The sequence below is a fragment of the Gadus macrocephalus genome, chromosome 2, assembly GCF_031168955.1.
Source record: "Gadus macrocephalus chromosome 2, ASM3116895v1".
Classification (NCBI taxonomy): Eukaryota; Metazoa; Chordata; class Actinopteri; order Gadiformes; family Gadidae; genus Gadus; species Gadus macrocephalus.
In genome coordinates, this window is record NC_082383.1 from 148,770 (window position 1) to 174,269 (window position 25,500).

The 25,500-nt window shown below is 50.6% G+C and overlaps 3 protein-coding genes and 1 long non-coding RNA gene across 4 annotated transcripts in view; 1 reads left to right on the forward strand and 3 right to left on the reverse strand.

Annotated features, from left to right (window-relative positions):
* Nucleotides 1-5,665, forward strand: part of LOC132474193 (uncharacterized protein C6orf132 homolog) — an 8,237-nt gene extending 2,572 nt beyond the window's left edge. Inside the window, exons 2-8 of the mRNA XM_060074739.1 lie at nt 16-98; nt 622-840; nt 1,141-1,396; nt 1,612-1,690; nt 1,889-1,967; nt 4,176-4,696; nt 4,761-5,665. Coding sequence (XP_059930722.1) covers nt 16-98; nt 622-840; nt 1,141-1,396; nt 1,612-1,690; nt 1,889-1,967; nt 4,176-4,696; nt 4,761-4,916 — 1,393 coding nt within the window. The 3' untranslated portion in view covers nt 4,917-5,665. The remainder of the gene's footprint in view (nt 1-15; nt 99-621; nt 841-1,140; nt 1,397-1,611; nt 1,691-1,888; nt 1,968-4,175; nt 4,697-4,760) is intronic.
* Nucleotides 5,666-11,673: 6,008 nt separating this feature from the next.
* Nucleotides 11,674-13,889, reverse strand: LOC132474713 (uncharacterized). The gene is made up of 3 exons (XR_009529707.1): nt 12,840-13,889; nt 12,739-12,784; nt 11,674-12,697 (listed from the first exon to the last, which is right to left on the reverse strand). It is a non-coding gene; the product is annotated as an uncharacterized LOC132474713 (long non-coding RNA).
* A 1,229-nt stretch (nt 13,890-15,118) lies between these two features.
* LOC132474720 (carbohydrate sulfotransferase 12-like) lies at nt 15,119-22,146 on the reverse strand. Its single transcript, XM_060075573.1, has 5 exons — nt 21,903-22,146; nt 18,669-19,394; nt 17,173-17,325; nt 16,791-16,970; nt 15,119-15,773 (listed from the first exon to the last, which is right to left on the reverse strand). The coding sequence occupies exons 2-5, from the start codon at nt 19,092-19,094 to the stop codon at nt 15,192-15,194; spliced, it is 1,341 nt and encodes a 446-aa protein (XP_059931556.1). The 5' UTR covers nt 19,095-19,394; nt 21,903-22,146; the 3' UTR covers nt 15,119-15,191.
* A 515-nt stretch (nt 22,147-22,661) lies between these two features.
* Nucleotides 22,662-25,500, reverse strand: part of LOC132474198 (caspase recruitment domain-containing protein 11-like) — a 30,237-nt gene continuing 27,398 nt past the window's right edge. Inside the window, exons 15-16 of the mRNA XM_060074751.1 lie at nt 23,920-24,053; nt 22,662-23,314 (exon numbers count right to left, since the gene is read on the reverse strand). Of these exons, the coding sequence (XP_059930734.1) occupies nt 23,110-23,314; nt 23,920-24,053 (339 nt within the window). The 3' untranslated portion in view covers nt 22,662-23,109. The remainder of the gene's footprint in view (nt 23,315-23,919; nt 24,054-25,500) is intronic.

A 25,500-nucleotide genomic window follows, 5' to 3' on the forward strand; every position in this document is an offset into this window, starting at 1 on the left:
CGGGTCCCACTGGAGCGACTGGGGCCCCGTGGCCTCCTGGGAGGTGGTCCCGCATGACCCCAGGACCCCAGGACAGGTCCCCGTCCTGAAGACCTCTGGTAGGACCCCCCCACCCTCTAGAGGACCTACACATAGAGCTGCTCTATGGACCCCCCCACCCTCTAGAGGACCTACACACAGAGCTGCTCTATGGACCCCCCCACCCTCTAGAGGACCCACACATAGAGCTGCTCTATGGACCCCCCCCCACCCTCTAGAGGACCCACACATAGAGCTGCTCTATGGACCCCCCCCCAACCCTCTAGAGGACCTACACATAGAGCTGCTCTATGGACCCCCCCACCCTAGAGGACCCACACATAGAGCTGCTCTATGGACCCCCCCCCCACCCTCTAGAGGACCCACACATAGAGCTGCTCTATGGACCCCTCCGACCCTAGAGGACCCACACATAGAGCTGCTCTATGGACCCCCCCCACCCTAGAGGACCTACACATAGAGCTGCTCTATGGACCCCCCCCCCACCCTAGAGGACCTACACATAGAGCTGCTCTATGGACCCCCCCCCACCCTCTAGAGGACCCACACATAGAGCTGCTCTGTGGACCCCCCACCCTCTAGAGGACCCACACATAGAGCTGCTCTATGTGGGGTCCATAGATCTGCTCTATGGACCCCACATAGAGCTGCTCTATGGACCCCACATAGAGCAGCTCTACGTGGGGTCTATAGAGCAGCTCTATGTGGGGTCTATAGAGCCGCTCTACGTGGGGTCTATAGAGCCGCTCTACGTGGGGTCTATAGAGCCGCTCTACGTGGGGGTCTATAGAGTAGCTCTACGTGGGGTCTATAGAGCAGCTCTACGTGGGGTCTATAGAGCAGCTCTACGTGGGGTCTATAGAGCAGCTCTACGTGGGGTCTATAGAGCAGCTCTACGTGGGGTCTATAGAGCAGCTCTACGTGGGGTCTATAGAGCAGCTCTACGTGGGGTCTATAGAGCAGCTCTACGTGGGGTATATAGAGCAGCTCTACGTGGGGTCTATAGAGCAGCTCTACGTGGGGTCTATAGAGCAGCTCTACGTGGGGTCTATAGAGCAGCTCTACGTGGGGTCTATAGAGCAGCTCTACGTGGGTCTATAGAGCAGCTCTACGTGGGGTCTATAGAGCAGCTCTACGTGGGGTCTATAGAGCAGCTCTACGTGGGGTCTATAGAGCAGCTCTACGTGGGGTCTATAGAGCAGCTCTATGTGGGGTCTATAGAGCAGCTCTACGTGGGGTCTATAGAGCAGCTCTACGTGGGGTCTATAGAGCAGCTCTACGTGGGGTCTATAGAGCCGCTCTACGTGGGGTCTATAGAGCAGCTCTACGTGGGGTCTATAGAGCAGCTCTGCGTGGGGTATATAGAGCAGCTCTACGTGGGGTCTATAGAGCAGCTTTATGGACCCCACTATTATTGTGACTTTTACGTATTGATTACCATATATATAGTAAGAAATGTTATAATTATTATTCAGTTTTTGTCTGTGATTAACCAATGCATCAGTAATTGAACCTCAATGAAGAGGTGGTGAGTGGGCTGGGGTTCTGACCGCGCTGTCCTCTGGGCTTCAGTCCTCACAGCGGGGTCCTCGGCCCTCGGCCTGCTCCTCTTCATCACTCTGCTCCTCATGATTTTTCACTACAAACCAAGGTACGCTTATGGCCTCTCTGTGTGTGTGTGTGTGTGTGTGTGTGTGTGTGTGTGTGTGTGTGTGTGTGTGTGTGTGTGTGTGTGTGTGTGTGTGTGTGTGGTGTGTGTGTGTGTGTGGTGTGTGCGTGCGTGCGTGCGTGCGTGCGTGTGTGTGTCCTCGTGGTCCCTCATCGTTGGTCTCTCTTTAAACCCCTCCAGGCTATTCAGGAGCAAACCACTTCCCGACCCGTCCAAATACTTCCAGGGTCGGTGCTCTCTCCCTGGACCCGGCCTGAAGGTGTGTCCCCCCCGGGCCCCCCCCCGGCCCTTACTCTCTCTCTCCAGATGTTTGGTTTGTCCCAGATGTTGGTCTCTCTCTCTCTCTCCAGATGTTTGGTTTCTCTCCAGATCAGGGATGGGTGCTATAAGAGCAACTGGCGGCCGCCAGTTGCCCATATTATTAAAAAAAGAATAATAATAATTGATCGAGTTACAGAAAACTCGGTCAAGAAAGATGAGAGGAATTCATAGAATTCGAAGGCAAACCCATGCGTCTAGTTTGCTTAGAAGCGATATCAGTCATTAAAGATATCCACTTAAGTCGCCACTACAACTACTACAACTGCTTGTTGGGTTTGAGTTCATTGAGTTGTTGCACTTAATGTTGGGCCACTGTTTTTCAGTTTTTTGACTTCATTGAATGATGATGTATGTGAGCCCTTTGCACTGATAAAAATACTGACCATTGATGTGGCTGTTTGAGCATGGAAAACATGAAATTAATGTATGTTGGTTCAATTAACATACCGTACACAGGTTATGATTCTGGATGATTTTTTAGGTAGTGGCCATCCCCAAAATGCACCAGAATACAGGAAATCATATCTACCAAATTCAAAATTGTGTAGCTTCTCTCAGCTCACGTTTAGTTGAAGTGTGCAGTCATGTGGCCCTCCGATGGTTATGATGAAAAATGTGGCCCTCTTTATCATGAAAGTTGCCCATCCCTGCTCCAGATGGTTGGTCTCTCTCTCTCTCTCTCTCTCTCTCTCTCTCTCTCTCTCTCTCTCTCTCTCTCTCTCCAGATGTTTGGTTTCTCTCCAGATGTTTGGTCTCTCTCTCTCTCTCCTCTCCTCTCTCTCTCTTCTCTCTCTCTCTCTTCTCTCTCTCTCTCTCTCTCTCTCTCTCTCCAGATGTTTGGTTTCTCTCCAGATGGTTGGTCTCTCTCTCTCTCTCTCTCTCTCTCTCTCTCTCTCTCCAGATGTTTGGTTTCTCTCCAGATGTTTGGTTTCTCTCCAGATGGTTGGTCTCTCTCTCTCTCTCTCTCTCTCTCTCTCTCTCTCTCTCTCTCTCTCTCTCTCTCTCTCTCTCTCTCTCTCTCTCTCTCCAGATGTTTGGTTTCTCTCCAGATGTTTGGTTTCTCTCCAGATGGTTGGTCTCTCTCTCTCTCTCCAGATGTTTGGTTTCTCTCCAGATGGTTGGTCTCTCTCTCTCTCTCTCTCCAGATGTTTGATTTCTCTCCAGATGTTTGGTTTCTCTCCAGATGGTTGGTCTCTCTCTCTCTCTCCAGATGTTTGGTTTCTCTCCAGATGGTTGGTCTCTCTCTCTCTCTCTCCAGATGTTTGGTTTCTCTCCAGATGTTTGGTTTCTCTCCAGATGGTTGGTCTCTCTCTCTCTCTCTCTCTCTCTCTCTCTCTCTCTCTCTCTCTCTCTCTCTCTCTCTCTCTCTCTCCAGATGTTTGGTTTCTCTCCAGATGGTTGGTCTCTCTCTCTCTCTCTCTCTCTCTCTCCAGATGTTTGGTTTCTCTCCAGATGTTTGGTTTCTCTCCAGATGGTTGGTCTCTCTCTCTCTCTCTCTCTCTCTCTCTCTCTCCAGATGTTTGGTTTCTCTCCAGATGTTTGGTTTCTCTCCAGATGTTTGGTTTCTCTCCAGATGGTTGGTCTCTCTCTCTCTCTCTCTCTCCAGATGTTTGGTCTCTCTCCAGATGTTTGGTTTCTCTCCAGATGGTTGGTCTCTCTCTCTCTCTCTCTCTCTCTCTCTCTCTCTCTCTCTCTCTCTCTCTCTCCAGATGTTTGGTTTCTCTCCAGATGTTTGGTTTCTCTCCAGATGTTTGGTTTCTCTCCAGATGGTTGGTCTCTCTCTCTCTCTCTCTCTCCAGATGTTTGGTTTCTCTCCAGATGTTTGGTTTCTCTCCAGATGGTTGGTCTCTCTCTCTCTCTCTCTCTCTCTCTCTCTCCAGATGTTTGGTTTCTCTCCAGATGTTTGGTTTCTCTCCAGATGGTTGGTCTCTCTCTCTCTCTCTCTCTCGCTCTCTCCAGATGTTTGGTTTCTCTCCAGATGTTTGGTTTCTCTCCAGATGGTTGGTCTCTCTCTCTCTCTCTCTCCAGATGTTTGGTTTCTCTCCAGATGTTTGGTTTCTCTCCAGATGGTTGGTCTCTCTCTCTCCAGATGTATGATACCCCAGGTGGAGCTCCTGCTCACCGCTCTCTCCTTCCTCCCTCTCAGACGTGGCTGAACCCCCACTCCTCCTCCAGGCTGTGCTTCAGCTCCTTCAGCCCCGACTCCTTCTCCCCGGTGGCGTATCTCCCCCCCCTCCCTCCTCTGCCCCCCTGCTCCGCCCTCTCTGCTCCGGCTCCCCCGGTCAGTACCCTCCCCCCTTCTCCTACGTCTCCTCCTCCCCCTCCTCCCCCTCCTCCCCCTCCTCCTCCTCCTCCTCCTCCTCCTCCTCCTCCGACCCCCCCTCCTCCTCCTGTTTCTCTAACCTGACCTACGCCCCTGACGACGGTTCCCCTGACGACGGCCCCCCGGTGACGACCCCCACGCGGGAGCCCCATCTGCTCCGCCTTCAGCCGCTCCACCTCGGGCCCTTCACTCCGGCCCCGGCCGCCTACCAGCCCCCCCTGCACCCCCCCACGGAGCCACAGAGCCCCGACTCAGGGATCAGCGTGGGGCCCCAGTACCTGCCGGAGGAGGGGCGGGCCGGAGGCTGGGAGGAGCAGGGGGGGGTGAGGGAGGAGGAGGGGGGGGTGAGGGAGGAGCAGGGGGGGGTGAGGGGGGAGCAGGGGGGGGGTGAGGGAGGAGGAGGAGGAGAAATGTTTGAACTCTTTGTGGGAGCAGGGCCTGAGCCGCGTCTTCCTCCTGGCCGCTCGGAGCTCCCCAGGGGCTCCGCCCTCGACCACGCCCTCCCCCCCAAGCCAACCCCCTTGGCCCTGGAGCCCCCCCCCCCCTGGACGAGGAGGAGGGTGATTATGATGCTTATGAGGAGGAGTACGACCTGATGCCAGTAGGGGGCGCCATGGGCCGGTCCAGCTCCATGCCGGTGGAGCCCAGCAGTGGGTACCATACCCTCAAAGACCTGCAGACCACCTACAGCAGCGTCTCCATCTGACGGGGAGCGGCCACAGCGCCACCTGCTGGTACAGGCCCGGTACAGCTTGATTTAATATGCATAAACGCCGCCATTTTAGAAGTAATTGTAATTGGTATTTTAGGATTTGACGTGACTACAACTCTCTCTTGGAAAATGGCAGAACAAGTCCGACTGAGTGAGTCATGTCATGTGCTGTATATTTGCTACTTCAAATCAAAAGTACTTTTCTTGTAGAATTCAACGCATTAAAGATTACACATATAGCCACAAAGTGAGGATCATCTACACTCAACCTGTCCCTGTCTATGACTCAGCTTAATCGCTGGGGAATTCTTTCTTTACTCCTTAAAGCAAGAAATCGTTCGAGTTTATTTTATAAAATGGTCAAAAATGTCATATTTTTATTGTTATCTGTGATTTGTTTATATGTGATGAACATTAAATGTGATGATTCTATCAATTATTTAGTTTAAGAAACATGCGTTAATCATGTATGGCAATACTGGTCTTTCGTTTATGTTATTTGATCAATCTATTTTTAGGAATGATTTGTTAATTCAAAATGTAGCTTTTATATTTAGATTTAAAAACAGCCAACCAAATAAAAATAATGTATTGATTGCAATGCTTCTCATTATTTATGCAAAAAGCGGAATCAAACCCAATCTTAGAGCTTCGTCCAACACACAAAGAGCTCCTGGGGCCCAAGGCCAGGAGCTCTGTATAACTCTGGACCTGCGTTATATAGACTAGTGCTCCAGCGTAGTGGGACTACTGGAATCAGATAACATGAATCACACATTAGATCTGTGTGACCGACTTCTTTGCAAGATACTTTTCTTTTGGGGGGTTTTCTGTTGTGCTCACTGACATTTAGTCTTTCTAAGGACCAGACATGAAACCTCAAACGGGTCAACCTTTCTGCCTACAGGTTCATACTGTAGAGCAACACGTTGGCTACAGGTTCATACTGTAGAGCAACTCGTGGGCTACAGGTTCATACTGTAGAGCAACACGTTGGCTGCAGGTTCATACTGTAGAGCAACACGTTGGTTACAGGTTCATACTGTAGAGCAGCATTACCCATTGCGCGGCTCGCCAAGCCTCTATTTGCGCATTGCATGGCAGTAAAAATATACAGTGATATGATAATGCAGTGAATACACATATTTATTTATTTTTTCAAAACAAGCAGATATATAACATAAAACCTGTTAAAAAACGAATGTGGCTGCTCTCTTGCAAACTATTTATTAAAAAATAAATGAACCGCGGCATTACAAGGTGGAAATATAGCCTAGAAAATATATTTAAACTTGCTCTGCCCTACACTGACTGACAGTGGGGTTGCCAGATTGGCGTTTTTCCTGCATAACAAGAGAGATTGTGCCCTTGGAAGGACTTATTCTTATTAACTTATTCTTCAATAGCTTCCATGTTATGTGACCCAGTGTCTCCACATTATTCCAGAAGATAGTACACAGTCACACAAGTCTCAAGCGCGCATGCTTAGAGAACCCAATCACCAAATCACTCACCCTGACGAAAGCTATTGTCGCTCTAGTGAACAAACACAAATCCAGATTAATAAAATAGGAGGGGAACAAGAGTTGGTTCATTACACGTCCTGTGCGCAGAATTCAGAGTCAAGCCACAGATATGCCTCCCGGGAACATCAGTCAGAACAATGTGCCCAGAAGGGGCCCAAACACAACAATGTAGCTAGTAACAACAAGCAGAGGCAAGATAAAGAATCAGTCTGTCAGTACTGTGGATCGATGCACGCAAGAGCCAAAGGCCCTGCATACGGAGTCACGTGCATACGGAGTCACGTGCAGATATGTGGGAAAATAAATCATTTTGCCCGGGTGTGTGGGGGTGCACAGAACAGACTTCCGGTGACTCTAGTTAGGGTTAGGGTTAGGTTAGGGTTGGGATGACAGCCGGTCAGAGGGGTCAGATGCGATGAGGTACGTCTCTCAAGTGAACTGTATAGAGTTTAGGCTAATAGATATCCATATTCGATATTTAAAAAAATAATAAAGAATAATATAATTTCAGAATAATCTGGCGGGCCAGATATTATATCTTGAGGGCCAGTTATGGCCCGCGGGCCGCCAGTTGCCGACCCCTGCTGTAGGGCATCACGTGGGCTACAGGTTCAGGCAGCAGCAGGTCAACTCTGTAACTTGATCTCTGGTCTTATCAAGTGGAAACACAATTTAAAAGAATTTACAAGGAAGGTGACTTGGTGAGGTTGTTGCATAAACTAACACAATAATAAACTAAATATGAACTAAATATGTGAGAATAATAACTAAACATGTCATTAAAATATTTCCTCACTGAATCATTCGTGTTTAAAGGTGATTTGTCTGATTCACAATCAGCTCGGGGGAAACAGCCTATCTGTTAGTTGAACTAAAGAAGTGATGCGTCAAAAGCTGTATTTGAAATCACATGCTGTTGTGTTTCCTTGACTACAAGCATGAACCGTGTGGAGAGGGGGTGTGTACCTTGTTTTGTGGTTCGTAGTGTGAGAACCAGTGAGTGAGTATTACATGTGGTTTGACATTTCACTTTGAACCAGTGACATCCGTTTTCTTAACTATTTACAACAATAAACCGCCAGTGATGCAAACCCTAGAGCAACAGCATCAACACAACACACAAGATATTTAATTTTAACCTACCTTCAATTTGTAAACACAAACCTCTATGGTTCAGTGCCAGCAGGGGGTGGCACAGACCGACTGTCTGAGAGAGAGAGAGAGAGAGAGAGAGAGAGAGAGAGAGAGAGAGAGAGAGAGAGAGAGAGAGAGGCCACTTTGGGTGCACTCACACTAGGCCATCTGGCCGTGGCCGTTGGCCGTTTTCACACCTAACCGTGCTCAAATGGCCCCAATGTTCTCTGGCCTGCACTCACACTAGGCCATCTGGCCGTGGCCGTTGGCCGTCGCAACTGTGGCCTGGCCACGGTAGGCTCTTGTACATACGTCATCACGTCGTAAGTAACACGTCATCACCAAGCGTCCGCTGGATGGACCATAATAAAGTCTGCCGCCAGTCAGAGTTCTAACAACAATGGACAACAACACAGAGAACACAGTTCGTACTTTGCAGAGTCTGTTGCTTATTTGGATATATGTTTACTGTTTAATGGGAAAGAAGGCTTATATGTTTACTGTTTAATGTGAAAGAAGGCTCGTCGCCTTTATTATGTCCGTGGTAGTCGCATGGACTATACGTCATCCAGCTCAGGTTGCGTAGCCGTGTCAGCTCATTAGCACCTGTACCATAGCGGCCCGTACCGTAGCAGCACACCTCTCCCAAGTGGCCAAATTGGCCTGGCCTGGCCACACTCACACTGGCAGATTTGAGCACGGTTAGATGTGAAAACGGCCACGGCCAGATGGCCTAGTGTGAGTGCACCCTTTGTCACACAGCCTTGGTAACCCCCAATACAGATGCTTGTCGGTAACATGCTCGTTCTGGTAGATGTTCAGTATTACATGCTTCTGGTGTAGCATCCATCCAGAGATTTCTTCAGGGTGGGCTTCAGGGTCCAGGATTCACATAAAGGAGGACAGATTCCACAGTTGCTTGAAAGAAGCACATTTTTATGTGTCGAGGGAGACTCGATTTCCACAGAGAAGACAAAGAGAGAAAATAATGGTGAGGGAGTGAAAACCGAGGCACTCTAACCAGTGTGGATTGGTTTAGTACCAGATACAAGAGACAAGAGACTCCCAGAGACAAAATTTCCTCTGGGAGGTTGGAGACTCCACATGAAGCTGGTTGTATCTTACTGAGGAACCAGGCCAGATCTGAGCATGCGGATCAAGTCATCCTTCATCATCTCTAATTAATCCAGAGGATGTGTGAAGGAGTTGAGAGCTTAATTGTTCTGTGACTATGTCCTTAACAGGAGCATTATGAAGAACAGGCAGTAAACATAAAGATATAATTTTATGCAGATGACATTCTGTTGTACAGTTAACATTTTACCCCCCAGATCAACACAAATTTAAGATCCATCCTTCTGGAAGCCTCCCAATCTTTAAATGCCCTGTCTTTGAAGCCACACTTTGAGATAGACTAAGAGGAACGAACATGTATTCACTGTGTGCTTTAGCCAGTGCTGTTATCAGGACGTGAGGCAGAGAACACTCAAAGCAGATATTTCAAATTGGAATAACAACAAAAATGTGTTAATTAAGTTAAAAGTAGCCATAGGAATCAGATATACATAATAATTCATTAATAATTAATAAATTAATTAATAATAAATTATAGTTGATTAGTGGTACTGCGAACAGTTATAGGAGATATAACATATCACAGTACTTTCAAAACAATTTCTACATTACTAAGCTCCACAACAAGGATATACCTCAACAAAGTGTGTTCTACTACTGCTAAATAACAAAGTGTTCTAGAGTGCTGCTAGATAACAAAGTGTTCTAGACTGCTGCTAAATAACAATGTGTTCTAGACTATGCTAGATAACAATGTGTTCTAGATAACAATGTGTTCTAGACTATGCTAGATAACAATGTGTTCTAGATAACAATGTGTTCCAGACTATGCTAGATAACAAAGTGTTCTAGACTGCTGCTAGATAATAATGCGTTCTAGACTATTCCTGGTAGATAACCAAGTGAATCAGGTATTTTTCTTGAAAGTTAATGAATGAGCATCCTTACTCTGACTCCGATGTTTTCTCCAATAGACTCCAACAAAAGACTATAAATAGTTATATAATGCATGGCGAGCCCAGAGGCTGCGGAGGTCGACTGCCTTACACAGCCCCGGATCAGAGAACGGGACACAGGGACGAGTTCTGGAGAAGGAATTCTCTAGAAGAAAATGGTGCTCACAAGGTCAACAACATGGCAGGTGTTGAGTGGCAGAACCCAGTGGACAAAAGATATAACTATATTAGATTAGACCTGGCGTGTATGAATACATAATAGCACAATCGTCTTAGCATCACAGTCCAAACTGCCTTAAGGCAGTAATGTACAACAGCTGCATGCTCAACGTACGTTCATAAAAACCTGAGCCTCCACGACGTAACAAGGGCACCCCAAAATGACTGGGGACCCCCACTCTGTTTATCTTTAAGTCTCCGTGAAGCCCTGTGGGATACAGGAGTGCCCCGATTATGGGCAGTCGGCGTGTTCAGCGACTCACTCTGCTGCATGTTGAATACAAGCAGAAGTTAATTAGGATCCTTCAGTTAATTACTAAAAGATCCCCTTGGTGATCCCCCCGGTCTCCCTCGTATTGAACGGCAGCGCTTCTAAGAACATTTAATTAGCCATTTTTAATTTCCTCCTCGCCTACTCGTTTCTCGTCATAATTGAGCCTTTGAACAGTAATATGAACTATAATCAGTCATATGAACTATAATCAGTCATATGAACTATAATCAACTCTCCCACCGCCTCCAACCTCAGACTGAAACACAAACATCCACATTCTGCTACCAGTGATGAAGAGTAGTGGACCAGTGATGAAGAGTAGTGGACCAGTGATGAAGAGGAGTGGACCAGTGATGAAGTCTAGTGGACCAGTAATGAAGAGTAGTGGACCAGTGATGAAGAGTAGTGGACCAGTGATGAAGAGGAGTGGACCAGTGATGAAGTGTAGTGGACCAGTGATGAAGAGGAGTGGACCAGTGATGAGGAGGACTGGACCAGTGATGAAGAGGAGTGGACCAGTGATGAGGAGGACTGGACCAGTGATGAGGAGGACTGGACCAGTGATGAAGAGGACTGGACCAATGACGGGGAGGCGTGGAGCAGGACCCCAGGCGGCCACAGAACAGCAGACAGGTCCACATTCAGGCCATGCACTTTTCTTCTTTAAGTAACCAGCTTATAGTCAGTTAATAAGCAGTCAGTTCATGAGCAAATGGCATGCCTGTGTTTTAAATGTAGTGCCTTACTGTTTAACTGCTTACAGATGCAGGCCCACTTTGCTTACATAACTGTATTGCGTATTTGTGAACATTGGATATTGGCCAAGTTATGTTGGCTTGAATACCGTGTTGATGGATGCAAGCTCAGGGTTTAAAGGAAACATGAGATATGAATGACATTCCTCCTCCTCCCAACCTTAATACAAGCATCTTTTCAACCAATAACATAAGAAACGGACAGTGCGGTGTCTTGTTCTTTAGTCCTGACTGACTTTGGAGGTTGACCTACATGGTCTTGGTTCTACTAGCTCAGCTCAGTGAGCAGCAGACTGGAGTCTTTCTCTCTTGGTCTTGTAGGTGTTGCTGGATATGCCGAAGGAGGGCTAGGCCTGCAAGGTTACAATAAAGAGTCCATGGGATCTCTCTGTTCTTCATTGCAGTACCCAGTCCAGGGTGGAAGAGTAGTGCTGACCTCCCACGTCCCTGGCGGTCTCCAGAGTCTACTGGGATACCTGTGCGGCTTGAACCTACAGTGCAGAAGACCTGTGGAGGACGTCTGAGGGGTCCGCCAGAGTCACCGTGGATCCCTTCAGAAGCTCTCTGGAGGCCAATGACCTGATGATGTACCTGGGACTGTTCTGTGCACACACACGCTAAGGGGCAATGCAAGAGATAACAGCTACAAAAGAAAACACCAACCCAGACTCAGGCCTTCAAGTTTATTTCTCTGGTGTCATTGCCAAATGAAGAACAGGATACCTACAGATGCCGTCTAACAAAAGCAATGAATAATGGATCTGCAGAAGATGATTCCATGCCCACGCTCCATCCTGTCCATTCAGCTTGGGGATAGCTATCCGCTAAATCTGCAAATTGTTTTTCTAAAAGTAATTACTGGTCTAATTGATAAAGATATTGGAGGTCAAACCTCTAGTGTCTATAAATGAGATGACTAAATATAACATACAACACATAATAAGCTTACACATTAGCATTCCCCTCATTATAGAATTAACTTATGATCTACAACTAACATCCTCGTCAAAACAGTACAGATCAGCCTTCGCTCTGTCAAACATGCTATCAAAGCCAAACATTCAGTACCATCTGTTGGAATTGTCACAATGCGTTTTCAAAACATGAGGCCAAGCTTAAGGAACAGTGAAGCATGGACCAGGTTACATTCACTACAAGGAATAGTTCAGCAGACTTTGTGTCATTCCCCGGCCTCGTCCAGTGATCTGGCTGATAAGTTAGTCCTTAGTTTTTATAAGTTAGTTCTAGCTCATCAATTAGTTCGAGACAGTCCTTGACCGGTACGCACATCTCTGCGTACACCTCAGAAGTCCCAAACTAAACTAGACACACAACATGACAACGGTCAACAATGAGCCTCTAAACAGGATGTATTGATGCACAGATAGAGGACCTTTGGGACGATTATCAAAAATACACTGTTTACATTGAGCTCATACAGGCAACACAACACTGTAAGGAGGAAGGGAAAAATAAGATCCTCTAAAAAATAGATTTACTTTTTGCTGTAGGCCTATATAAACTTTGTCTCCATAGTAACCAAAGGCACTGTCTTTCCCGCTCTGACTCCTCTCATTCAAAACCAACATTCCCTAGCAGTGAGAAAACCCACATTCACATTCCAGCGCAGTGTGGACTGTCCCCCTATATATAAGCCCCCTATACCCTACCTACCCTATACCCCATCTACCCTATCTACCCTACCTACCCTATACCCCATCTACCCTATAACCTACCTACCCTATACCCTACCCACCCTATACCCTAAACCCTACACCCCATCTACCCTATACCCTACCTACCCTATACCCCATCTACCCTAAACCCTACATCCCACCTACCCTATAGCCCATGTTAAGCAGACCATTATGGGGGCCGTGTTGCCATGGTTTCCTGAAGCAGAGTAGCATAGCACATGACCCTGTCCCACACACAGAGAGCTCTGGAGAACTCTGGGGTCCTGGAGGCCTGAGACCTTCCAACCCAAACCTCATCTCCCTTTGTTGTGCTTGGTGTTTCCTCGACTGTGAACTAGGATCTATTGAACTATGTGTACACCGTTTCCTACTGACACAATATCATGCTAGGAAGTCAAACAAGTCATTTGCACAGTAGAAAAAAAATCCATGCAATTAAACACAATTCTGGCTTTGCACCAGAATTGAATTGAGTGATGAAATATAAAATCAAACACAGAACAGGGCAAACCCCTATCTGCACATGAGGTATACAGAAACGGCTGAATATCATAACTAAACCCAACGCAACAATGTTGAAGGTAAATTTATCATGCAAGACCAATAAGTAAACATTAGGAGTTAGGAGTGCAACCAACCACCTCTTGAACTTCCTTTTGTTCCCACAGGGTGCCCTGGGGGTGCCCACATCTTCTGTGTTCCACACGGCCCCCTGCCTCACTAGGAGCATCAGAAGGTTTCTGCTCCAATTCAATCCCACCCTGGTGGAGGGACGTTTTGACCTCGCAGAGAGCTACAACATATCCGTGACGTCACAGAAAGGGGGCTTTGTCTAACGGCAACAGGCTGGAGACAAATCCTGGGGGGCGACCCACGTTACAAAATAAAAGCTAGGCATGGCTGGGTAGAGGCATGGCGTGACTAGAGGCCGGAGGGCAGGGACTTGGCCTTCACACTTCAAAGACAAGGAAAGAACAACACGCTACACAAGTCTGGCGCTTTGACCTCCCATGAGGTGCGTATCCCTCCTCAGGATGGGTTTGGAGTGCGTATCCCTCCTCAGGATGGGTTTGGAGTGCGTATCCCTCCTCAGGATGGGTTTGGAGTGCGTATCACTCCTCAGGATGGGTTTGGAGTGCGTATCACTCCTCAGGATGGGTTTGGAGTGCGTATCCCTCCTCAGGATGGGTTTGGAGTGCGTATCCCTCCTCAGGATGGGTTTGGAGTGCGTATCACTCCTCAGGATGGGTTTGGAGTGCGTATCACTCCTCAGGATGGGTTTGGAGGGCGTATCACTCCTCAGGATGGGTTTGGAGTGCGTATCACTCCTCAGGATGGGTTTGGAGTGCGTGTCACTCCTCAGGATGGGTTTGGAGTGCGTGTCACTCCTCAGGATGGGTTTGGAGGGCGTATCACTCCTCAGGATGGGTTTGGAGGGCGTATCCCTCCTCAGGATGGGTTTGGAGGGCGTATCACTCCTCAGGATGGGTTTGGAGGGCGTATCCCTCCTCAGGATGGGTTTGGAGTGCGTATCACTCCTCAGGATGGGTTTGGAGTGCGTATCACTCCTCAGGATGGGTTTGGAGGGCGTATCACTCCTCAGGATGGGTTTGGAGTGCGTATCACTCCTCAGGATGGGTTTGGAGGGCGTATCACTCCTCAGGATGGGTTTGGAGTGCGTATCACTCCTCAGGATGGGTTTGGAGGGCGTATCACTCCTCAGGATGGGTTTGGAGTGCGTATCACTCCTCAGGATGGGTTTGGAGGGCGTATCACTCCTCAGGATGGGTTTGGAGTGCGTATCACTCCTCAGGATGGGTTTGGAGTGCGTATCCCTCCTCAGGATGGGTTTGGAGTGCGTATCCCTCCTCAGGATGGGTTTGGAGTGCGTATCACTCCTCAGGATGGGTTTGGAGTGCGTATCACTCCTCAGGATGGGTTTGGAGGGCGTATCACTCCTCAGGATGGGTTTGGAGTGCGTATCACTCCTCAGGATGGGTTTGGAGTGCGTGTCACTCCTCAGGATGGGTTTGGAGGGCGTATCACTCCTCAGGATGGGTTTGGAGGGCGTATCCCTCCTCAGGATGGGTTTGGAGGGCGTATCACTCCTCAGGATGGGTTTGGAGGGCGTATCCCTCCTCAGGATGGGTTTGGAGTGCGTATCACTCCTCAGGATGGGTTTGGAGTGCGTATCACTCCTCAGGATGGGTTTGGAGGGCGTATCACTCCTCAGGATGGGTTTGGAGTGCGTATCACTCCTCAGGATGGGTTTGGAGGGCGTATCACTCCTCAGGATGGGTTTGGAGTGCGTATCACTCCTCAGGATGGGTTTGGAGGGCGTATCACTCCTCAGGATGGGTTTGGAGTGCGTATCACTCCTCAGGATGGGTTTGGAGGGCGTATCACTCCTCAGGATGGGTTTGGAGTGCGTATCACTCCTCAGGATGGGTTTGGAGTGCGTATCACTCCTCAGGATGGGTTTGGAGGGCGTATCACTCCTCAGGATGGGTTTGGAGGGCATATCCCTCCTCCAGGATGGCTTCTGGGGACGGGTACCCGAACAGCGTGAAGTCCGGCTGGTACAGTTGGTACAGCCTCTTCCGGGCCTCCAGCGGCACGGCGCTGAACCAGTCCGCCAGGGAGAGTCCGGCGGACTGGTTCCCGCGCGCGGCGGGGGGGAACTGCACCACGTTGTCCACCCTGAGCTGCCTCAGCAGCTGCTCAGCGTCCTCCTCCAGCGTCTCCAGGTGGCCCACGAAGTCGTACTGGATCTGGCAGGGGTGGCAGAGACGGTACACCTGCTGCCAGTGCTCGTTGAAGGGAGCCTCCTTCTCCGTGTCGGGGTCCAGCAGGTACTGGACGAACTGCGGGAAGGAGGGGTGGACGCCCGCGGCCCCTGCCTCCGCCGCCAGGGCGGGGGGCGTGGGCTGGCGGCCGTAGCGCCGCAGTATGGCCTTGCCGTACAGGTTGTAGAAGTCGTCGTTGGTCTCCAGGAACTTGTTGCGGAAGGCGGAGACGAGGCGGACGAAGGGGTCCCTCACGAACAGAACCTTGGTGTACTTCTTCAGCTTCACCTGCAGGACGGGGTAGGAGATGGTGGAGGGGACCTCATGGATTCAAACACATCCGTCCAAGGGATGCAGAAATACATTTGAAATACACGGAAATTATTTTATCGTATGAGCGGTTCAAAGTAATGAAAGTAAAAATCAAGGCCATGCTGTTTGATGCTGTCCCACCAGCAGAGCATGCCCAGGGGGGGGTACACTGACCTCCAGTGGGGGGGGGGTACACTGACCTCTACCAGGGGGGGGTACACTGACCTCCAGTGTGGGGGGGGTACACTGACCTCTACCAGGGGGGGGTACACTGACCTCCAGTGGGGGGGGGGTACACTGACCTCTACCAGGGGGGGGTACACTGACCTCCAGTGTGGGGGGGGTACACTGACCTCTACCAGGGGGGGGTACACTGACCTCCGGTGGGGGGGGGGTACACTGACCTCTACCAGGGGGGGGGGTACACTGACCTCTACCGGGGGGGGTACACTGACCTCTACCGGGGGGGTACACTGACCTCTACCGGGGGGGTACACTGACCTCTACCGGGGGGGTACACTGACCTCTACCGGGGGGGGGGGGGGGTACACTGACCTCTACCGGGGGGGTACACTGACCTCTACCGGGGGGGGGGGGGGGGTACACTGACCTCTACCAGGGGGGGGGTACACTGACCTCTACCGGGGGGGGGTACACTGACCTCTACCGGGGGGGGTACACTGACCTCTACCGGGGGGTACACTGACCTCTACCGGGGGGGTACACTGACCTCTACTGGGGGGGTACACTGACCTCTACCGGGGGGGGGGGGGTACACTGACCTCTACCAGGGGGGGGGGTACACTGACCTCTACCGGGGGGGGGTACACTGACCTCTACCAGGGGGGGGGTACACTGACCTCTACCGGGGGGGTACACTGACCTCTACCGGGGGGGGGGGGGGGGGGTACACTGACCTCTACCAGGGGGGGGGTACACTGACCTCTACCAGGGGGGGGTACACTGACCTCTACCAGGGGGGGGTACACTGACCTTCATGAGGTGATGGGAGAACTTCCCGTAGCGATGCCTGAACTTGCTGAAGGTGAGGTGGGAGCTGAGGTTGTGCACCAGGCTGCGGGGGATGGCCTGGGGGTCCGTGTACGGCACCCCGTCCTGCAGCACGCTCTCGCTCAGGATGATCATCAGCCGCTTCCAGTTGGTGCACGCCACCTGGTGGCACGGAGGGGGAACGCAGGGAGAGGACAACACGGCATTATCCATTTGAAGTCTATGGGGTCGGCATCGAAGACAATAGTCCAAAATAAACCTCTGCCGTTTCATATTGTTCATCAGACTTTTTCCAATGACTGCTGTTGGGACACTGATCCAGGGCCGCTGTCGCCATGGGAACCGGCGGCCGCGTCTGGCCTACCTTGGGCACGTAGCAGAAGATGATGCCGTGGCGGTCGTCCACGATGAGGTGGTCCAGAGCCTTGTTGGGGATGTCATCGAACGAGCGTTTCTTCCCGGGGAACGTCACACTGTCCTCTGCACAAGCCTCCTGCAGCCTCTGCCGTCGCTGCTCCTGGTGGAGCCGTTCAGCAAGGGAGAGGAGCAGGAGCAAACGGCATGATACAAAGGGTTAGAGTTAACCCTACATAGGATTAGGGTTAACCCTACATAGGGTTAGGGTTAAGGCCTGATTCCACCGGACGCGTTACGGCAACATTACGGCAGCGGCACGTCTTGGCCGCGGTCACCGCAGCAGATAGGTTCCACTCTAATCAATGGGACCATTTCCACCGGGCGCGGCTGCGGAACGTCTCAGCAACGTCCCAGGAGCGGCTCGCCGTGCCGCAGCGCTATCATTCCGTAGCATTTCTATTTTTGCCGCAAGCCGTTGCTGAACCGCGTCAATTTCAACAGAGCAGATCAGAGCAGCAGGGCAGGAAGTGAAAAAGTAAAAGCCATAGAGCATCCGGTCAATTTTCAAAATAAAACACAATACTCAGCTCATGTAGCCTATCACAACGTCATTTATGTACCAAATCATCCTTTTAATAAGGGCAATGGCCGAAAGGACAAAGCGTGGCATTTAATTGCAGTCGTTTTGGGAGTTGAGTACATTAGGTTTAGGATTATCGCGTGATCTCGTGATCTTGCGTGAATACGGCTGGCTCGCAACGCACGTTGCGCTGCCGTAACGCGCCCGGTGGAATTGCAAGCAGGGCAAAGTCGCAGCCGTAACGCGGCCTTAACGCGTCCGGTGGAATCGAGTTAGACCTACAAAGGGTTAGAGTTAACCCTACATAGGGTTAGGGTTAACCCTACATAGGGTTAGGGCTAACCTTACATAGGGTTAGGGTTAACCCTACATAGGGTTAGGGCTAACCTTACATAGGGTTAGGGTTAACCTTACATAGGGTTAGGGTTAACCTTACATAGGGTTAGGGTTAACCCTACATAGGGTTAGGGCTAACCTTACATAGGGTTAGGGTTAACCCTACATAGGGTTAGGGTTAACCTTACATAGGGTTAGGGCTAACACAGGCCGTGGCTCTGAGCAGGCCTGCATTAACCTGCCATCGGGCCCTGGGGCTGAGAGGTTTCGTAGGCCCCATGAGAGGGGATCTTACAATGAAGATGTGTAAATAATTTTCGGACATTTTGCCGTTGTCGACGGGGGGGGGGGGGGGGGGCGTTAGCCCATCACTGGGCTAACGCCCATCACGGGGCTAACGCCCATCACGGGGCTAACGCCCATCACTGGGCTAACGCCCATCATGGGGCTAACGCCCAGGTTGGCCCGTGCATTAAGGCGGCCGTGGCTCTGAGCACCGTGTAGCCGGCGGTCAGTTCTACTACCATCAGTCCGTTATTATTCCATCGTACTGAGTTGTGAGCTGAGGCTGGTGAGCAGCGGCAGACCTGTCTCTGCTGCAGCTCAGCGGCCACGGGCGTCAGGTGGATCTTCCATTCCCGCCGCGGGACGTAGCGCTCCTCCGCCCGCTCTGATTGGTTGGCTGTGTCCAGGGGGGCGGGGTCGGTGGGCTCCCCGGTGCCCAGCTCCAGGAACTGGTTCACGAAGGCGTTGATGTCCGAGAGGAAGGACGGAGACCGCGACGCTTGCAGCTGTTGTTGTTGTTGTTGTTGTTGTTGTTGCTGCTGTTGTTTTGGTCCATGCTGTGGTTGGGGGGGGGTGTGGGGGGTCCTGGGCCCGGGGGAGAAGGGGGAGAGGGGGGAGCGGCCGTAGGAGTAGGGGGTCCCCATGTCGTCCCAGTAGATGATGATCAGCAGCACCATGAGGGCGGAGCCCAGCAGCAGGAAGATGTGGAAGAGGCGGGGCCTGCCCATGGCCACGCCCACTCAGCCTCCCTGCGGAGCTTCAACCGTGCTGGCACCTGCTACACGATCGCCGTGACGACAAAGAACAGATCCGCAACCTGCTTCTCTCCTTAGGTATCACCATGACAACAGATTGGGAATCCTGGGGTGCTCTCTAGTTGGTCACCATGGAAACAGGTTCCGGGACTCTCACCATGGCGACGGTGAGAGCCGGGGGGGGTTATCTTTGTCTGTGAGGTGGAGCGTGTCATGGAGGTGTGGGAGGGTCAAACCATCCTCTGCTCCAGTGTCTCCTCCCCCGACCGCCACCTGCGGACGAGACACCAGAACACGATGACACAGGAAACCAGAAACCAGACCGACCCCTTACACAGGAAACCAGAAACCAGACCGACCCCTTACACAGGAAACCAGAAACCAGACCGACCCCTTACACAGGAAACCAGAAACCAGACCGACCCCTTACACAGGAAACCAGAAACCAGACCGACCCCTTACACAGGAAACCAGAAACCAGACCGACCCCTTACACAGGAAACCAGAAACCAGACCGACCCCTTACACAGGAAACCAGAAACCAGACCGACCCCTTACACAGGAAACCAGAAACCAGACCGACCCCTTACACAGGAAACCAGAAACCAGACCGACCAATTACACGCTGACACAGGAAACAGGAACCAAGACTGACCCACTTTAAAGATCAACCCCTTCAGTTCATGGTTTGAGTTTCCTCTTTGGTTCCTCTAAAACAGCCCCACCTCTTCCACCTCCTCCACCTCCTCTGGGTCTATAACAGCCCCACCTCCTCCACCTCCTCCACCTCCTCCACCTCCTCTGGGTCTATAACAGCCCCACCTCCTCCACCTCCTCTGGGTCTAAAACAGCCCCCCCTCCTCCACCTCCTCTGGGTCTATAACAGCCCCACCTCCTCCACCTCCTCTGGGTCTATAACAGCCCCACCTCCTCCACCTCCTCTGGGTCTAAAACAGCCCCCCCTCCTCCACCTCCTCTGGGTCTAAAACAGCCCCACCTCCTCCACCTCCTCTGGGTCTAAAACAGCCCCACCTCCTCCGGGTTTAAAACAGCCCCACCTCCTCCACCTCCTCTGGGTCTAAAACAGCCCCACCTCCTCCACCTCCTCTGGGTCTAAAACAGCCCCACCTCCTCCACCTCCTCTGGGTCTAAAACAGCCCCACCTCCTCCACCTCCTCTGGGTCTAAAACAGCCCCACCTCCTCCACCTCCTCTGGGTCTAAAACAGCCCCACCTCCTCCACCTCCTCTGGGTCTATAACAGCCCCACCTCCTCCACCTCCTCTGGGTCTAAAACAGCCCCACCTCCTCCACCTCCTCTGGGTCTATAACAGCCCCACCTCCTCCACCTCCTCTGGGTCTAAAACAGCCCCCCCTCCTCCACCTCCTCTGGGTCTAAAACAGCCCCACCTCCTCCACCTCCTCTGGGTCTAAAACAGCCCCACCTCCTCCGGGTCTAAAACAGCCCCACCTCCTCCACCTCCTCTGGGTCTAAAACAGCCCCACCTCCTCCACCTCCTCTGGGTCTAAAACAGCCCCACCTCCTCCACCTCCTCTGGGTCTAAAACAGCCCCACCTCCTCCACCTCCTCTGGGTCTAAAACAGCCCCCCCTCCTCCACCTCCTCTGGGTCTAAAACAGCCCCACCTCCTCCACCTCCTCTGGGTCTATAACAGCCCCACCTCCTCCACCTCCTCTGGGTCTAAAACAGCCCCACCTCCTCCACCTCCTCTGGGTCTATAACAGCCCCACCTCCTCCACCTCCTCTGGGTCTAAAACAGCCCCCCCTCCTCCACCTCCTCTGGGTCTAAAACAGCCCCACCTCCTCCACCTCCTCTGGGTCTAAACCCCCCCCCCCCCCCCCCTCATCCCAGAACCAGTGTGTGGCCCTGTATCCTGACCCTCTTCCCAGACTTGGAAAATCGTGTTTTTCTGGTTAGTTATAGCGTGCTATTTATAGTACATTTCCAGTGCATAATTTACCAATTACTATGTAATTAATGGAGATACTAGGAGATTAATGGAGATACTAAGAGATTTTAGGCACGAAGCTAGCGATGGGTTTTTCCGAACATATTTTTTAATGACACAGTAGGCTACCACTGGTAATTTGATGTGTATTGATCCAAAACAACATATTTGTAATATTTAATCTATCCTGTGTTATCCCCGTATAGGATTCAGTCTGCCCCCAATGGGACCATGAGGGTCTTATTATGGACAGCCGAAAAGCAGGAAACCAGTTTGTCAACAAAAACTATGTTCCTAACCAGTAACTGTTCACATCCACCGGAACCAAACCGGTTAAATGTTAGTAACTGTTTAACGCCGGAACAGAACCGGTTCAATGTGAGTAAAGGTTCACAAACCGGAACAGAACCGGTTCAATGTTAGTAACGGTTCCTATCCACCGTCAGCTCCTTTAGTTCAGGAGCCCGAAGACCCCCTCCTGTTCTGGGAGTCGGTTTGGGGTGTGGGTGCCGGTGCGGGGTTCGAGACGCCTCCCGGGGTCTGACGGATACAATGAAGCTTGCACGTGCCCGCTCCCCGCCGGGCTCGAGCGGCACGCGGCGGACTTTAGATCTTTTACAACGCGTCGCGCGGGGAACATCAATCCCTCACGGGTAACGCGGGGGACGGCAAAGTAGTGGGAGACGGAGAACCAGCCTCCCCGGGACACCGTGTTAATCAACCCGTCTCTAGACCTCCTAACGGCTGCACACATAGAGACGCGACGCTAAAGACCAACGGTTATAATATAGAGCATCAAAGGCGCGTTCTCACCTCGTCCCTGGATCGCCAGCTCCTCGCGCACCGCGCCGCGTCAGCTGAGCCGTGGGATTCGAAGACAGTGTGCCATGCGAAGTATCGCGTGATTTGTATGTTACCGTTACTGAGAGCTTTAGTTACTTCGTCAGCTTTCGGTCTCGGCTCTGTGTCGACGCGTCTGATAGTTGAAAGGTAATTGGTTGGCGGGGATTAATTCTGTATTTAAAGACTTAATCAGTTGGTGATTGGTCGTCCCAGGCAAGCCCCGCCTCCTGCTGGGATTCTAGACAAGCCCCAAATCCCCTTTCAGCGTAGGAGGGATAAAGTTTTTATTCATCCAATCAAGAGTTTGATCGTTAATAGAATTAAAGTGTCAGCTTTAGTCTCTCTCTGCTGATTTATGAGATTTATAGATTATATATTTGTAGCGCTCTCTGTGGTCGAACGGTGATATGCTTTTGGTTTTCGACAGGAGGGTGCACAACAATACATTTTATGCAATAAATGGTTTAAATTAAATTACTTCCAAACCTTTGTTCCTAAACGATATTATGGAGGTTAGTCACACTGTTAATATTTATTCTTATATGTGAATTACCTTCATAGGGAGAGTGTAGTTTGTGTTTGTCTCGGCATGGGTGATTACTGATAAGTGTTATATGGTTCGTACGCATTACATAATCAATCATATAATCATCACAGCATGGATGATTATATGACCCTAACCCTAACCCTAGGTTGAATTGATCTTTAAGATAACAAACATTTTACGCGTGATTTTTAATAAGATTTTTATTTTATTTATTACCAATCATCCAAGTTTACATTTAGTGCTCACATTTTTCTGATCATTGTATTCGACAGGTGCAGTATTCATTACAGCCACAAAAGGTCGCTAGACACTAATCTACCACATTGCGATTTGGAGATCACATTGACAAGTTAAAAATTACGTTTAAAGGGACACCAAGAGGCTTTTTCTTGTTCTTTATTAGTAATAAATTACTTAAATAGGACACATTTACAAGGAATGCATGCCATTGTTTGGAGACAGGACAATGGATAAGTAGGAGATTGGGATTAACACGATGTACAGGGAAAAGCCGGTATGTTACACGTTGTTTAGCATATCATTTGTGTGAGTCTGTGTGTCCGTGTGTATGCGTCTGTGCATGCTCGGGTGCGTGGGCGTTCCTTGGGGCATGCGGGGGTCAGGGGCCCCTCAGAGGAGGTCCTGCTCCACCCAGACCACCTTCCTCTGCTCCTCCTGGATCCTTTCCTTGACGACTCTGACCAGGTCGTCAGGCCCCGCCCAGGCGTCGGGCTCCACCGTGGAGTACAGACAGGCCACGCCCTCCAGCTCCTTCTCCCGGATCCGGCACATACGCACAAAGTCCTCCTCCGACTCCAGGCGCAGCGGGAGCTTCCTGCAGGGAACAGGAAGTGTGAGCAGGCGGGCGGGAGGGTGAGGGGTGAGTGGGTGAGGGGTGAGAGGTGAGAGGGTGAGGGGTGAGAGGTTGAGGGGTGAGAGGTTGAGGGGTGAGAGGTCAGAGGTGAGAGGGTGAGGGGTGAGAGGTCAGAGGCGAGAGGGTGAGGGGTGAGAGGGTGAGAAGTGAGAGGGTGAGAGGTGAGAGAGTGAGGGGTCAGATGTGAGAGGGTGAGGGGTAGAGGGTTATTGGTGAGGGGTGAGAGGGTGATTGGTGAGAAGGTGAGAGGGGGTGGGGTGAGAGGGTGGGAGGTAAGGGGTCAGAGGCTGAGGGGTGAGAGGGTGAGGGGTGAAAGGTAGAGGGTGAGAGGTGAGAGGTCAGAGGCGAGAGGGTGAGAGGTCAGAGGCGAGAGGGTGAGAGGTCAGAGGTGAGAGGGTGTTTGGTGAGAAGGTGAGGGGTGAGAGGTCAGAGGCTGAGGGTGAGAAGGATGAGAGGCTGAGGGGTCAGAGGCTGAGGGGGTGAGAGGGTGAGGGGTAGGAGGGTTAGAGGGTAAGGGGTGAGAGGGTAAGGGGTAGGAGGGTGAGGGGTGAGAGGCCGACTCCTACCGTAACCGCTTCACGTTGCGCTCGCAGATCTTGATGAAGATGATGATGGGGTAGATCTCTCTCCTTAGGAGGTCCTTCACACAGCTCAGCTCCGCCTCCAGCAGGCAGTGCCTACCCTGTGGAGAGACAAGCCTTTAGACCAGTGGAGAGAACAAGCCTTTAGACATCTGTGGAGAGACAAGCCTTTAGACATCTGTGGAGAGACAAGCCTTTAGACCAGTGGAGAGACAAGCCTTTAGACATCAGTGGAGAGACAAGCCTTTAGACCAGTGGAGAGACAAGCCTTTAGACCAGTGGAGAGACAAGCCTTTAGACATCAGTGGAGAGACAAGCCTTTAGACATCAGTGGAGAGACAAGACTTTAGACCAGTGGAGAGACAAGCCTTTAGACCAGTAGAGAGACAAGCCTTTAGACCAGTGGAGAGACAAGCCTTTAGACCAGTGGAGAGACAAGCCTTTAGACCAGTGGAGAGACAAGCCTTTAGACCAGAGGAGAGACAAGCCTTTAGACATCAGTGGAGAGACAAGCCTTTAGACATCAGTGGAGAGTAGGGCTGTAACGATACACAAATTCACGATTCGGTTTGTATCACGATTTTTGACCCACGGTTCGATACATCCCACGATTCTTTTAAATTTAAAAAGCATTTTATTTATACAACACTTAAATACCAATTATCTTAATGTAACATTTAATAACAAATAATTTGGAACACTGAACAGATTTGAACCGAAAGAATACTATTAAAGTATAGCTAAATTAATAAAGAAATAACCGAAGATTGCAGTTGGAGGATGCTTTTTGCTGGTAGGCATAATAGGGCCCCTTTAACTGTTTGGTTGGTTTATTCAAATATCCTTATTAGCGCTTCTTATTAGGCTATGTAGCTTAAATAATGACATAATCAGGCCGTATAGAATGCAACATGTTTAATAGCCTAACTTTCAATAGATGAGGAAAAACATGAACGTCGCAATAACGAGGCATAGTGTTACGAGTAGCATATGTGTGTGCGGGAGAATGGCAGTGTGCGTATGCGTGTGTGAGTGACGTCAGCGAGTGAGTGGACGAGCGAGGAGAGCGAGCGGTAGCGCGTGTGTCTAGTGAAGAAGCGAACGAGTCCGGTAGAATAAAGTGAGAATAAAGCTTGGCCCACTCTGGATGAATGTCGTTCATATCGCATATGAGGACTTCGACGGCTGTGGAGAAATGCAATCCTCCGTAGCCACGGAGAGCTGTGATCACAGAGAGGGCATCTCGTCACATATTTACGGCATCGATAGGAGGGGGCGCTGTCAGCAGACTATTATTTAGACAAATTATTAGCAAATTTCAATCGGACAATTTGACCGAAGAGTTAGAAAGGGCATATCGCGCTTCTGCCTTCTCACACCGCGAGACAGGTTCGTGGCTTTGAGTATCGCGATTTTCGGTTTGATACGCGTATCGTTACAGCCCTAGTGGAGAGACAAGCCTTTAGACCAGTGGAGAGACAAGCCTTTAGACATCAGTGGAGAGACAAGGCTTTAGACATCAGTGGACAGACAAGCCTTTAGACATCAGTGGAGAGACAAGCCTTT